The sequence below is a fragment of the Semicossyphus pulcher genome, unplaced genomic scaffold, assembly GCF_022749685.1.
Source record: "Semicossyphus pulcher isolate SPU_LCO1_2020_fin unplaced genomic scaffold, fSemPul1.0.p SCAF_15, whole genome shotgun sequence".
NCBI classification, from domain to species: domain Eukaryota; kingdom Metazoa; phylum Chordata; class Actinopteri; order Labriformes; family Labridae; genus Semicossyphus; species Semicossyphus pulcher.
Genome location: NW_027211659.1, coordinates 1,116,145 through 1,130,895, shown reverse-complemented (window position 1 = coordinate 1,130,895; position 14,751 = coordinate 1,116,145). Strand labels below are relative to the sequence as shown.

The following is a 14,751-nucleotide window of genomic DNA, read 5'->3' as shown; positions in this document are numbered from 1 at the left end:
GTATTAAAAGATTATTAATGCTGATTTGTTAAAGTCATCATGTGTTTGGGTGTTTTTTTGTGTGTTAAAGAGGCAGAAATGATAGAGACAGAAAAAGGATGCAAAGACACTTAAAGCTCTCGTGTACGTCAAATATTTGAATGATCGTATCGGTCGAGGCATGTGCTGAAACTTTATTTAGAAGAACATGTGATGATTGTTTAATAGTTAACTCCACATATTTGCTGTTTGGAACTTCCCAAATGTGAGTATTTATTATTATAATTAATATAATTTAATTTCCACGTAATTAATTTTCTTTACTGTGGAGAAGTAAATGAATGTTCTTTGATTTAGTTGTAAAAAAAGAAAAACACAAAAGTAGCTTCAAACAGATTTTTTTAATGTACAATTCATATAAAACGAACGGCAGCTGACAAACAGCCCTCAGCATGTCGTACTGCATCAGGAACTGGTATGAAAATCATCAGACACGTGACGAGAGCGATTGTCAGGACTGGTGAAGATCATTTCGGTTAGATTAAAAATAATAATAATAATACTGGCTGACAGATTTAGTCTCAGCAGACCTTCAGAATAAGACTGTGCTTGTTAACATCATGTGCTTACGTCTCCGTTACAATGTAACTGCAGCTAACAGGGGACTTCAATTTAGACTAAAATCATCAATATACACTCATAATTCTTCCTCCACTGGAAATAACATGAAACTAATTCTTCGACGTCACCCTGCGAGTTCAAAGTTCTGATGGAGATAATTTCATACAAAGCTTTACCTCAACTTTATATACAAATGCAATTTTATATCAGTACCTAACTAACACACTCTCACACACAACTTAAAGGACCAGTCTGGAGATATTCTATTGTTTTCTTATTGTCTGCAAAAAGACCAAAACCAACGAGACAAGAATGTTCTTCATCTTTGTCATAGAGCTGCATTTTGGTCCAGAAACATGGACAAGTTTTTTTTATGACTTGAGTTTCTGAGTAAATCCCACATAAAACGTCCTGCGGCCCTAAATACTCACTAGAGCACTAGTTGTGTATTAATCCGCAGCTGAATATAGTCCCCAAGAACAACGTTTGATAAAAAACTACAGTGCCCGGTTGTTTTAGGAACTAAATTGCCGTAAACTTCGGTGTATAAGACGTACTTTTAATACTTTTTTAATGTAAAAAGTGGACTGCGTCCTGCAGAGGTGTTTTCTTGTGTTACGGTATTTTACCCAGACGAAGCCGCTATAATCTAGCTAACGCTTCGTCACGGACATGCGCAGTCATGACCGCAAGTGCAGCCGTTACGATCACAACAATGAAACCAACGTTAACGTAGGCAGATCAACTACCGCGCCGTTAGCTAGCAGGATTGCAAACACGACACGTCGAAAACAGATGGTAGGCTGTAATTTAAATGTGTTTAAAATGAAATAAATGTTGAAATGACCTGTATACATGTGTTATTAATAAATAGCTACTTCTGCTACCCCCGCAAAACAGACTTATATTCCGGATTTCACGGTAACCGTTTTTGAAAATCAAAGCGTGTTTGAACTGTTTTTGTCCTCGTGAGAAGACTTTGATTTGAGAGCCTAGAACAAGCTGAGGAAGTAAGAACAGATAGACTGACATGATGATGCTTTTGGTCTTTTCACGGGAGTTGTTGACAAGAAGAAAACTAAATAGAAGATCTCCAACCTTCAAGGAAAGAAAACTGAGGAGTGAGACATCATTTCACTAAAAAATGGATTCTGCATATCTCTCATGCAGAGCAAACTTCTCAAACTTTGTCATTCAGTGTAACAAAACCGCCCACATTATGCTCGATATATTAAAGAATCAGCTCATCCGAGTCGTGCATATAGTAGTGTCCAGATCTGCCAACGTTTTTAAGCTGAAAACTATTTAAAATTGTATTTTGCCTTTCCAAAACCCTGCAAACAGATTGAACTGAAAACAATGAATAAAAAAAGCAAATAAAGATGCAAATAATGCCTTAATTTAACTTTAGTTTTATTTACCCTGTTGTTGTGCTTTTTTTTAACTGGTGAATTTCCTATTTTCTCTAAATCAGCTGTCACTGACTTGTTTAAAGATCCACATCTTTCTTTTCGAACATTTCCTGTTAATTAAAGGCAAAAATCCTCACGTAAAAATGGTCTATGTTATTGTTGGATTGATGTCGGAGCGGACGTCTGAGAGGCAGACATCTGAACACGTCGACTCCTCCAGAGTTCAGTGAAGAGAGGAATTATTTAGCAAATATTCATGAACTGATTCTTTAATTATCATAAACTACTGAAATTGTGAAATAAACTTAATCGACATCAAGGCACTGGACACGTTTGAGGACAATGGCACATAGCTGGTAGGTAGACAGACAGGCAGACAGACAGACAGGAGGAGAGACAAGTGGTGAAGGCCCTGTGTTACTTTACATTTAAGTGCTGGCAGTATTTGTACCATCATGTAGGAGATAATAAATACCACAATGAGCTGAGGAGCTAAAAGAGCTTTCATAGCTTCAGAAATTTGGTCTTTGTGGAGAGTCTGGGCTGGTTCGACACTGAGAGACACCCAGGTGGAAAAGATGTGGGACACAGGGAGGATCAAACGGTGCAGGAGGCATTTCTGGCCAACACACATGAAAATGCAGAAATCTCAGACTTGATTCACATCTGCACAAACCCTGTTTTCAATATGGGGTACATCTTAATTCCCTCATTGACTCAATGCTCGGTGCGCTGACCTCGGGTCGCCTGGAAGTTGTTCCGTGTGTATCGAGCCGTTAAAGGAGGGGAAAGAGGATTATAGCCAGGAGAGATCTGAGATTAAAGAGGAACATTTACAAGAAAAAGACTCAGATACTTTATGATACTGAGCTGGTAAATGTACCGACTGAAACACTCTGAGATAAAATCAGAAAATTTACATGGAAAAATGCAGATTTAAACAGATTAAAGCTGTAAATGTTTGATATTAAAACACAGCTGTTCTCTGAAATTAAAGTGGTAAATTTACTCAATTAAAACACTGATTTTACTAAATTAAAAAATCTGATTCTCTTGAATTTAATTGGTTATTTTACTAGAAAAAACTTGGATATTTTCTGAGATAAAATTCTGAAAAATTAGGGGGAAAAATGCCGATTTTAACAGATTAAAGCTGTAAATTTTCAAGCTGCTTAATTGGAGATTTGAGTGGCAAATTTAGCAGATAAAAACACAGAAACATCTCTGAATTTATGACAAGAAAAAGCTTAAACATGTAGAAAGTGTTTCTACCTTAAAATGATTCATCTGCATCCTTATAACCTAGATGATAGTCGAGATCTCTTGTGTCCTATCTTTGTTTTCCGAGTCTCTCCTCACACAGACGAGGGAACTGAGATGTACCCGTCTTTACCCTTTCTCCTGGTGAATATTTAAACATCTGACTTCTCTTTGCAGCTCATCAAAACCTAAAAGCAAAATCCAAATTTGTGCTTCAGTTGTTAAAGATCAGCTCTGAGTACCTGTTTCCTTCAGTTCATGTTCTTGAGTTACATTATTTAAGTGTGGAAGTCAAATATTTGGTACAACAACAAGCCGAACTCATAAAAAGGTTAAAATTACACTCAAGCTTTCTTAATTTTCTACTTCATTTTATACAAACGGTTAAAAATGGCTTCTTTTTAAGACAAAACGAGTCTCGAGCAGAGACTGAAGTACCGAGGTCGGTTTGGATTTAAGCACCCGTGAGAAGAAGGAACAAACCGTGGTGTGAGTTAACACGAGCATGCAGACCCGAACCACAACGGCTCCAGATCGAATTGGTCCTCTTCGTCTTCGTGGAGCGACTCCTTCAGCTGCAGGCTTCAGTCAGTCGGGGCAGTTTGGCAGCTCCGCCCAGTGTTTCTAGAAAAAAAGGGCACTAAGAGAGAGCGATTCTGTACATGATCCCCAGAACATCCAAGCTGTTTCCAAACCAAGTCTCTACCCTCCTCCCTGAAGAGCCACGTTAAAAAACTGCATCACTTCCTGGAGTGGGGCTCGAAAGGTAAAAAGTTCCGGTGCACAGCTCGAGGTAGGAGGGTAGAGAGTCGGTTCGGAGGCGTCAGAAGGTCTCCGAGTCCTCCGAGTCGTTCTCCGTTGTTCCCTCGCTGGAGGGTCCGGAGGGGTTCCTGGGGCTGCGCGGCGCCCGGGGGCCGATGCTCGGGCCTTTCCCCCCCTGGTGGGGCAGCTGCCTCAGCAGGGCGCCTGGGGAGGGAGCCCCGGAGCTGCAAGGGGAGCAGAAAGGCATCATGGTAGCCAGAATGAGAGCCAGACAGTCAGCTACCTCTCTGCTAGGAGCACAAGCCAGAGCAGGCGTCAGACCTGAGGTAGAGAGACAGAGAGAGAGAGAGAGAGAGAGAGAGAGGAGGAGGGCGAGACGAGGACGTGGAGGAAGCAGAGAAGGCGAAGCAGAAGACAAAGGAGGGACGGAGCAGCATTCCGTTAGTGTTCAGCCAGCTGACAGAGTCCACAACATGGAGGGGGGGGCACAGAGAGACAACCACATATAATGAAAGCAAACAAGCAGCAAGAACACGTTTAAATCAGGGTCCACGCTGTCAGCGAGCGGAGGGAACTTCTCTTTGTGACTTTATAATCATTTAGTGAAAGTTATTGTGCATTGTTTGAATTATGGGATGTTTTCAGGGCGTTCTCATCGCCTGGTTAAGACTTTCACTCTCAGACAATAAGCAGGTAAAAAGAAAATGGCCTGTCGTCTTCTGACCACTCAGGGCCCCTCGAGGAACTGCAGCTTTACACTTTCAGGCCCAGACGCTGCCCCTCGGTCATGCTAGCAAAAACAAGATGCTGTGAGTTAATATCACGAGCTACTTTTATTCACTTCCCTTTCTCACCATCAGAGTCTCTGAACTGTGTCACAGCTCTGGGGATGAAAGCAAAAGATTAGCTTAGCCACATTAGCTTTTCAATTCAACGCAAAAGACATTTATAGATGTGGTTTTTGTCTGTGATGTTTTCCATGAACTAACTGCTGGGGGTCAAGTTGTATTGTGGGTAATGTAGGCAAAGAAGAAGACAAAGAGGAAGAATTTGTTGTGAAACAGAGACGATATCTTTAGTTATGCTACATGAATAATGTCGTCTGACTGCCTGGACCTACGAGTAGAGGCACCTACAACCTACAACCTACACCTCTCATCTTCTGTCATCTCTCTACTGACACCATCAAAAAGAGGACAAAAATACAAAATGAGATAAAAAAATCTCTGATGTATACTCCACAAACACACCATCAGTTTGAACCCTCATTTAAACACACATATCTTTGCAGCCCACATGAAAAAACACTCAAATTAAACATGAGTCCACTTTAGTTCATGCTGGAAAAGAAAACATTCATGCTGACTGATGACCGAAGCGTGCAGCTACGACCTGGAGGAGACCAGCTTCACCTACCGTTCTCATCCACCGTCTGAACGTTGGCTCCTCGAGACAGAAGCTCCTGGACCGCCTTCTTCAGACCGCTACGAGCTGCCAGGTGGAGAGGACTGACACAGACAGACAGACAGAGGTTTCAGTCTGACATATCTCCTCCTCCTGCCTCGATCTCTCCTACCTCCTCGAGCTCTTCCCTTTCAGCTCCCACTAAACGAGGCTCTAGGCTCCTCTTAGATGGTTCAGATACTCACGTTTGCAGAGCTGCATTCGTTGCATTAATGAGCGCAGTGTCCGAAAGCTTCTCCAGGATCAACATCACACACTCCTCCTTCCCCTGCGAGGAAAGGACGTCACGTTAGAGCGACAAAGACAAAGACAACTTGTTTCTGCAGCCCAGAAAGTGAAAATCAGTTACTGCAGGTCTGAAGTCAAAAACACTCTTACGTTACTGCATGATAGATGCAGGGCCGTGTTTCCGTCTTTGTCTGTTAGACTGAAGTTGGCACTGGCGTCAGTCAACAGCACCTCTGGAGCACAAGACACAATCATCAGAGTGATGCGCACACACACACACACACACACACACACACACACACACACACACACACAAAACATAAATATATATGAATGAATCCAGTTTATACTCTCAAAGAAGTTACACAAATAAAACAAATCTGTGTACCGAGGGCTCCCACTCTGCCCTTCTCAGCTGCCATCATCAGCGCTGTTCGACCTGATTGGTCCGCAGCATCTACAGGTGCATCATGGGAAAGGAGCAGCTGCACACAGTCAACATGACCCGAGAACGCTGCAGCGTGAAGAGGAGTCCTGCAGGAGAGAGGAAGGAAGGAAGGAAGGAAGACTTAAAGAAGCAGTTAGGGCAGAAACAAAGACACGCTTTCTCTGCTTTAGCTTGCTTCATGCTGTAACGCCCCCTAGCTGCAACACACTGCACACACACACACACACACACACACACACACACACACACACACACACACACACACACACACACACACACACACGTCTCACCTGTCCTTTGAGTCTTTACAGCCAGTGATGTCTGAGCCCATCGCCTCCAGCAGCAGAGATGCACACGGCTCGTGGTCGTTCACCCTGTTGGATGAAACACAAACAGGATCGGGATGACATCACGACACTCTCCTGGGAAACAAAAAAATGCCTCAAAAAATAAACAGGAAATAAGTCTGAGAATGTTTTGATCGTTTCATCATTTATTAAGCAAAAAAATATTCTTTTTCAAGCTTCTTTAACTTTCCTTCCTGTTCTCTGCTAAATACTAAAAACAATCAACATTGAACATTGTTGGATTTTAAACAAATGCAAGTTGTGATGCTCGTCCTGCAGAATCGAGAATCAGCCTGTGGAGGCCGTCAGAAAAGCAGCGCGAGGGACTAAAGAAACACTGACGATACGATTCCAATATTTATTCTTCTACACAAACACAAAAGATATAAAAGCTACCTGCTCGTAAGAATCAAAGTTTTTAGTGCGTTTGTGGGGTCAACAGAAAATATCGACTCCCAAGCTCACCCTCTCTCTCCGTCAGTACCAAACCCCCAAAACAAACAGGTGAGCGCAATCGATACAATCAGTGCCATTAATGCCAAAGTACCGTGAACACGCCCACCACCAATAATAAAGTCACAGTAAACAAAACTATCAGAGAAGACAAACAGAAATGATCAGACCTGAGTTAATCGTGCTGAAAGTGTGTGTGACTTACACAGCACAGTGCAGAGGCGTGAACGGATTCCCGTCAATACAGCGACATCCTTTCTGCTCCAGCAGCACCTCCACACACCCCTCGTGACCTGCACGCGCACACACACACACACACACACACACCAAACATTTAAAACAATCGAAGGCTTTGTCCTTTGGGTTTGATTTAAAGTCAATCATACTTCAGAAATGCAAATCTATGTATTTAAAGCTCATGAGAGACTCTGAAAAGGATCTGAGGGTCTGAACACTTTATTCTTATAGCCTCACAATAAACACAGACTGCAGGTATCTCTGAGTGCATGTCAGGGTGCGACACTGACCGTAGTAGCAGGCCCAGTGCAGCGGCGTGTACCCCCCGTGGTCTCTCAGCGGGGGCAGGGACGGCGGCTCGGAGCAGGCGATGCCCAGCAGCTCGCTTAGCCAGGAGGCGTGGCCTCGAGCCGCCGCCAGGTGGATGGCAGTACGACCTCGAGAGTCACCGAGCAACACGGAGGCTTCCTGCTCCAACAGACACTGGATGCACTCCTCCTGACCACACAGCAGCTGAGGGGGTAAAGACACATGAAGCGCACTGCTGGTTTAAGGTTTGAACAGAGACTCTCATTCATTCTTCATTTACAGACCGAACAAGGAAATCAATCCTGTTTTATTTGTTGATCTCAAAAGTTTAAGTTTACCTCATCTTTATTATAACAACTTAAAAAGTCTATATTTGTTTTGGAGCACATTCAAGTCCTCGTAAAGAAGAACGAGGAAGTCATAAACACAGCAGACAGAAGGAGCTGAAACAATCAGCTGATCTCTCACCCCGAGGTGCAGCGCTGTCAGACCGTGCTTATTAGCCACGTTGACGTTTGCTTCCCGCTCCAGCAGCAGCGACACGGCGTCCACGTGACCTCCGGCCACCGCCAGCATCAGAGGAGTCCTGCAGACAGGGACATGTGAGATAAAGACGGGAGACACGGGAGGAAAAAATAAAACAGCACGAAAGAGGATCACTCACTGTCCCTGAGAGTCTGCAGCATCTACGAGCTCGGCACCGTCTGATTCGTCCAGCAGGAGGCGCACACACGTCGTGTGACCGTTCATCACTGGAGGAGGAGGAGAGAACAAGAAACAGAGACAGAAAGGGTTATTAATAGTCGTTTAGATGACACATCGCTGCACTGAGAGTAGATTCTGCATCAACAGAGCTGAGTGAAGTAAACAGGAGCAGAGAACCAGGAAGAGTAGCCACATTAGACTTACCTGCCAGGTGGACAGGTGAGCGCCCATGGTGGGTGTCAGTGGTGCGCGGCGACGCCCCCTGTCCGAGGAGTGTGTGAACACAGTCAGTGTGGCCTCGGAGGGCAGCCAGAGCCAGGGGGGTCCTCCCTGTCTCGTCCCCCTGGTCCACCTCCCGCTCCCCCTGCAGCAGGACCTCCAGAGCCTGAGCGTGGCCGTGATACGCCTGCACAGAAACACACTCTTTAATACACACCAAGAAACATTAGACACATGTATTGTGTATGTAAATGTTGAGGACGCACAGCGAGGTGCAGCGGGCTCCGAGCGTTGGGAGACTCAGGGTCTTCTTGGTGGCTGTCGTCTCTGTCCAGCAGCTGCAGGAGGAAACCAAAAACACATCAGAAAACAAAAACTGCTTTTTATTAATTTATTTAAAAGGATTTTGTAAAAAAAATTTAAACACAAATCAGGTCGAAACTGGAATGTGATCGTGTGTTGAGCAGAGAAAATATGATCAGCCAACAGATGGAGAAAACGCCTGCAGTCAAAATCTAACAATGCAGCTATTTCCTCTATGCCTGTGTGTGTGCGCGTGTGTGCGTGCGTGCGTGCGTGCGTGTGAGCGTGCGTGCGTGCGCGTGCGTGTGTGTGTGTGTGTGTACCGACCAGCTCCAGACAGTGCCTGTGTCCGTAGGCTGCAGCGTAGTGGACAGGACTGTATCCCTGCTTGTCTTTGACAGACGCCGTCGCTCCGCTCTGCAGCAGGAACTCCAAACATCTGCAGCAGAAACACAAACACAAACTTTATTCATTATTTCAGATCTTCAGTGTGCGGATAAAAACCTGGAGATGCTCTGTGCTGTTCTCAGGAAGGTCCTCAGGCACAGAAACACGCAGACTAACATTTAAACAAAAAGTAAACGAAATATTTAGGAGACAAAACAACAACACACACACACACACACACACACACACTCACTCTGTTTTCTGCAGACATGAGAAGACATAATAAACTAACACTGCCAGAAAAAAATAATAATAGTGAGTTAAAAACCTAAACAGGAAGTAAAAGCGATTAAAACAAGAACATCTGAAGGAAACACGTAAAGATGTTTTGATGTCACGAAGAGAAGAAATGATTGTGTCTGATGTTGCTTTAAACCTGAAATTATTTATTACTGTTATAATAATAATAATAATAATAATTATTATTATAAGAGATTGTTGTGTCTATAAAATGTCACGATACACAATACGTTCACGTTAAGGAAACTGAAACCTGAAAAGTTTGATCACTTTAAATTACAATTATTATAAAAGTTGGAAGTTATAGTAAAAACATTTTATGGAAATATTTAATACATTTTCTCATGAAAAGTGTTTAAAAATTTAAAAACAATTTATCGTTATTTTCATTTTCTTTACTATCTAGCAATTTATCGTTTATTCCTTATGTTTGTTTTCTGTTTTTTCGTAACGTAAACGTCATAAAATCAGATTAAAATTAGTTATTTTTATGTTTGTTTCTCTTTAAAATTAAATCCAGTTTTTTATGGTAAGCACTAATTTCATTTAATTCTGTCAGCTTTGTTTCTCTCAGTGTGAACTTACAGCGCTGCCTCTTTCTCCCTCTCCGCCTGGACTCCTTCGCTCTCCGGCTCCAGAGCAACGCGACGCCTGCAGGGGGGAGAGATGAGGGACGAAGGGGGGGAGAGAGGGAGGGAGGAAAGAGAGGATGAAGTCATCAACAGCCTCCTTTGTGCACTGACACAGGTAAGCAGATAACCAGCAGATGTCTGTATGATGCCTCTGATCCTGTCGGCCTTGTATGACTCTCATCACCTCAGAATCACCTCCAGTTACCATGGAAACAGAAAGGTGTGAACCATGGGGGTTTCTATATGTGGCAACAGAAGACAGACACCCAGATTCACACCAGAGCCGAGGTGTGAACACATTCCCACGTCCTCTCGTCGAGTGACGCTCAGTCAGAGGATTTAAAGAGACTCTCTCTTTCATTAACAAACAATACAAAGGACTCCGTAAACTCACCTCCTGTCCAGGTCAGAGGCGGCGGCGTAGTGCAGAGCAGAGCGCCCCCACTGGTCAGTGGCGTTGATTGCGGTGCCACAAGCAACCAGAGTCTCCAGACACTGATAGTGACGGCTGGCTGCTGCGTAGTGGAGCGGGGTCCTGTGGAGACAGCAGGAAGTCAGGAATTAGCTCGCTCACTTGGTAAATTTCAGCAGCCATATTGTCGGGATATATACCGCTTATTAAGTCCAGGGTCACAGGGGTCCTGGAGCGCGACCTTTCTGACACTCAAAACATTAGACTGTCCTGGTCAGAGGTGTTAGGCGTGGATGAATATGAGATGTAGCGTTTTGACAGGTAGCAACAAAAAGGAGCCGATCCACGTGTCGCCTCAGAGGAGGACGCACACTGTCAGGTTAAACACCACTGTGCTGAATGCTGCAGCGTTAACAGGAACTAAAGGACTGAACGATGTGTGGACACTGTGTCCTCCAGTGAATGTTAGTTCTCTTGTTCTTCAAGGCTCAGAAACTGTGATGACTTAGAAACCAACTCCCGACCTGTTATTAAGATCGATTCGTCCGCTTTGTACCAACAGGCGTGTTCTGTGCATTCCAGCGTGTCGAGTCAGACCGACCTTTGATATAAGTGACGCATTAAATAGCTGACTCAAATAATTAAGGAGAACATGGCCCCCCCCCACACACACACACACACACACACACACACACACACACACCCTGCCTGATCTTCTTACGCCTGTTCACACACATAAGGACTATGAAGGCGCCCAACCCAGCAGACTGCAGACTGCCTCTGAATCACAGCTGGTCGTAAGCTGTGGATGTTTTACAGTTAAGGATGCAACAAAAAGTACTTTTATTATGAAAATCCTCCAGTTTATCTTCCAAATTAAAAGAGTTATAACTTCAGTATTAATCACACTTACTGAGTTATGGGTTCATGTTTAAGTTGTAGAAGCGACACGGACATTTGTACGTGTTTATTCATATTACGGAATAATAAAACGGACAGATTAATAAGAAGATATTATTAATATGACACATTAATCAGCCAAAGTTTCTATCAGAGTTTGTTATGAACCCTTGCTTGAATGTTTATGTTTTGTTCATTTATACTAAATATGGGACCAAAGAGCGATCACTGAAATGAGATTAAATACTAAATTAAAACTCATTTTGATTATTTAAAAAGTTATGAAATTGTGTTGAAAATAAAACAGAATTTAATCATTTAAATAATATTTACTATATCACATGAAATCAGAACAAAGGTGAGATATTTACGGTTTGATCTGATCTGAACTTTAATGATTTTTTCGATATGCGCTCGTTCTAAATCTGATTCCTGCTCATCTTATTTACAGTTTCCTTCCTTTCAGATCCGATCTCATTATTTTAACCTGCTTACAACAAGATGAAGTCAAGTGTGACCCGACAGTGATGCGCGCTCTTACCTGCCGCAGTTATCCCTCCTGTTGTGGTCTCCTCCGCTGCTCAGGAGCAACTTGACACACTCCACGTTTCTGCAAAGAGCAGACGGAGAAATGACTACAGAAAGTGGTTCCAATAAGACCGTGTGAAAGTAAAGAGTTTAAAGAGAAACATTTCAGCTTTAATCCCCAAAGAAAAAACTAAATGTTGCTCTTTGATGAATGAGATGATTAAAGGATCATTCTGCTTTGGGAACAATATGGTCTCGTTTTCCTTATTTCATTGTTTCATTTTATAGTTAAAAACTTCTCTTTGCAGAGATGTGGGAATTTTTGGACACCATTAATTAGGCGACAAACATGAGCAGCTAGATTATCCAGCAGGTTTTAAACAATAGCTCGGGTCAGCCAAGATAAAGGTGAAAGGGGAAAATTACCCAAATCCTCCTTCCTACTTGCCCTACTTCTGCACGCTCAGTTTTCTTGTGAAATGAGTGATCATAACCAATTTTTCAGGTGACCTCAATTCCCGCTCCACCGCCACATTAAGTGGCTTAGATAAACTTTGTGTTTGTTGCCTGGTCTAATTTTGTTGCAGGTAAAGAAACGTTGTTGAAAAGCCGAGAGACTCTTTAATAAACCAGAATCATCCTGTTTCTTTGTCCCTTCCGCTTGAAGAGATGCATGTGATTTAAAAACCATCGAGGCTCACCCTCCGGCAGCGGCGGCGTGCAGGCACGTCCTCCCCAGAGTGTCCGGCGTGTCGATCTGGAAGCCTGCAGACAGGACCGAGTCGTTACACATTATGCTAAACCTCCGACCTGAAGAGGGCAGCGCAGGGAGACGGAAGGGAGGCCAGACAAGACACAGCGGCAGCAGCCACAGAGAAAGAGAAAGACAGACAGGACAAGGAGGATTGAGAAAGACAGGTGTAAGTGCGACAGGTGAAGGGGGGAGGGTTAGGTGAGAGTGCATGATGTCGGCCATGCGTGCACAGGAAAACAGAAACACATGTAAGCTACTTGTTAAACACAGAAAGAGCTCCAAGGGCACAAACATACGACTTATATATGAGACCAACAAAGGAAGAGAAAGAGCTGCATGGACCTTTCAAAATAAGAGCACAACTACCGATTATCTGTTGATTTGTCATTTATTTATGCAAGTAGAAAGAAGATTGACAATCTGATCTCTCTGAAATGTACTTCTTATTTTACACGTGTAACAGCCCAACCCTCTGTTTTTAATGTAAAACACACAGACGCACATTTAACAGTTGATTTTGACCGTCATTCGCATCAACACGTTTCAGAGGTTCGTGATTGGATCCAGGAGGTTACCAGTAAAGAGTTTACAATGTCTGCTTTATTTTACCAGCTAAACAATTCCCATAACTTTAAAAACAGACGCCAAGTCTCTGATAATTTAATGTTTTATTTCTGGGGAAAAGTTTGTCTTACTTCAGTTGACCTGTCTCTTTGGTCAGCATGTGGATATCACACATGTCCACTATTCTCCCTCTGGAAAAACTGTCGAATGACCTCAACTAGTAATCAAGACAAAATCCGGAGGCTGCGGAAACCTTTGCACTTTTTCTTAAGGAAACTTTGACTCTCTTCTCCCTGGAAATCATGTTTGCTTTATCTTTTTGTGCTTTCCATCTACGTTTGTCATGTTCCTTGTCATGTGTTGTTAATGCATGAACCCTTTTTACAGTGCAATTCCACCACAGTGCTGTAATGAAGCTTCACCATTATGCCGCCCTTACCATGTTACATTGCACCAAGCAACGCCAGTGTAAACTGCCCCAGTGTGTTTTTTACAGAGTGGTGCACGAGGTGTAAACAAACAGTGCGTGTGTTACACATACACACACGGCGCCGTTTTGCATCTGTTACGAGAGCTGTAATAATCCCGCCTTGAACTGGCTGTGTATAAGGGGCTATAGATGTAACTGCGTATGTTGGGACATACTTATTTACATATATTTATATATGTGTATTTTCCCTCTCCTCTCAATAAATTTGACTTCTTTATTCTGCAGTATTAGTTGTTGGTTTGGGGCGGGGTTTTGTAGTTTTCTCATTTTCTACATCTTATTTTTTTCTTGTGTTTTTTAAATTAAGAAAAAAGAAGTTGTTTAGTCTATAAAACATCAGAAAATATGATAAAATGTTGATGAATGTTTCCCAAAGTTCAAGATGTCGCCTTAAAGGTCTTTCTTTGTCCACATCTCAAAGATATTCAGTCATAAAGGAGGAAAAAACTATAAAATATTCACATTAAGAAGCTGGAATCTGAGAATGTTGCCCCTTTTTTATTATTCTAATTAAATCCTTTGTGATTAATTTAATAGCTGACATGTAATCGTGTATTTATTGCAGCGAGTTAGATGAAGAAGTAACCAAACGGGGAAGGTTTCAGGATGACACTTTACTGTTGAGACTTTGATATTGAGTACAGCCGTGAACGCGCTCTTAAACCTGCTCTTTGTTGGCGGCAGATGCACCTGACCTTTTGTTTCTGCGTCTACCCCATAAATGTTTTGTAACATCACAGCCCGTGTTGTCGTCTTGTGCCTTTGCTTTTTACTCCTTTATCGTCACAATTTGCAGAATATTCACGGTCATTCAGCTGCAGTGTTAAGGGGACTTCCAGCTCCTGATTTAGTGCAACACATTACAAAAAGCTGAGGCTGCAAACAACGGTCTAACCGTACGCGATGCTGCAGCTGCACAGGGACTGAAGCACATGTAAATGACTTCTTTGTTGTTTCATTGCAGCAGCTCAGCAGAGCCACATGAGGAGCACAGATTCATCCTGCTCCACGCCTGCAGACACAAGCGCCAGGACCTT

The 14,751-nt window shown here is 43.0% G+C and overlaps 1 protein-coding gene across 7 annotated transcripts in view; it reads right to left on the bottom strand.

The window, feature by feature from the left end:
* Positions 1–365: 365 nt before the first annotated feature.
* Positions 366–14,751, bottom strand: part of ankrd44 (ankyrin repeat domain 44) — a 32,599-nt gene continuing 18,213 nt past the window's right edge. Inside the window, exons 12-29 of one of the 7 annotated variants that reach the window (XR_011308205.1) lie at positions 12,608–12,716; positions 11,920–11,988; positions 10,461–10,601; positions 10,020–10,085; positions 9,075–9,186; positions 8,711–8,782; positions 8,430–8,631; positions 8,185–8,272; positions 7,989–8,106; positions 7,502–7,724; positions 7,180–7,267; positions 6,465–6,548; positions 6,115–6,260; positions 5,877–5,959; positions 5,684–5,766; positions 5,451–5,542; positions 3,756–4,355; positions 366–3,460 (exon numbers count right to left, since the gene is read on the bottom strand). Coding sequence is in view for 6 of the 7 variants with exons in the window: in XM_069662681.1 (XP_069518782.1) it covers positions 4,096–4,355; positions 5,451–5,542; positions 5,684–5,766; positions 5,877–5,959; positions 6,115–6,260; positions 6,465–6,548; positions 7,180–7,267; positions 7,502–7,724; positions 7,989–8,106; positions 8,185–8,272; positions 8,430–8,631; positions 8,711–8,782; positions 9,075–9,186; positions 10,020–10,085; positions 10,461–10,601; positions 11,920–11,988; positions 12,608–12,716 (2,036 nt within the window). In the remaining variant the exon portion in view is untranslated. Of the gene's footprint in view, positions 5,318–5,450; positions 5,543–5,683; positions 5,767–5,876; positions 5,960–6,114; positions 6,261–6,464; positions 6,549–7,179; positions 7,268–7,501; positions 7,725–7,988; positions 8,107–8,184; positions 8,273–8,429; positions 8,632–8,710; positions 8,783–9,074; positions 9,187–10,019; positions 10,086–10,460; positions 10,602–11,919; positions 11,989–12,607; positions 12,717–14,751 lie in introns of all 7 variants that reach the window. The other 6 variants (XM_069662681.1, XM_069662682.1, XM_069662683.1 and 3 more) reach the window with 6 other exon arrangements.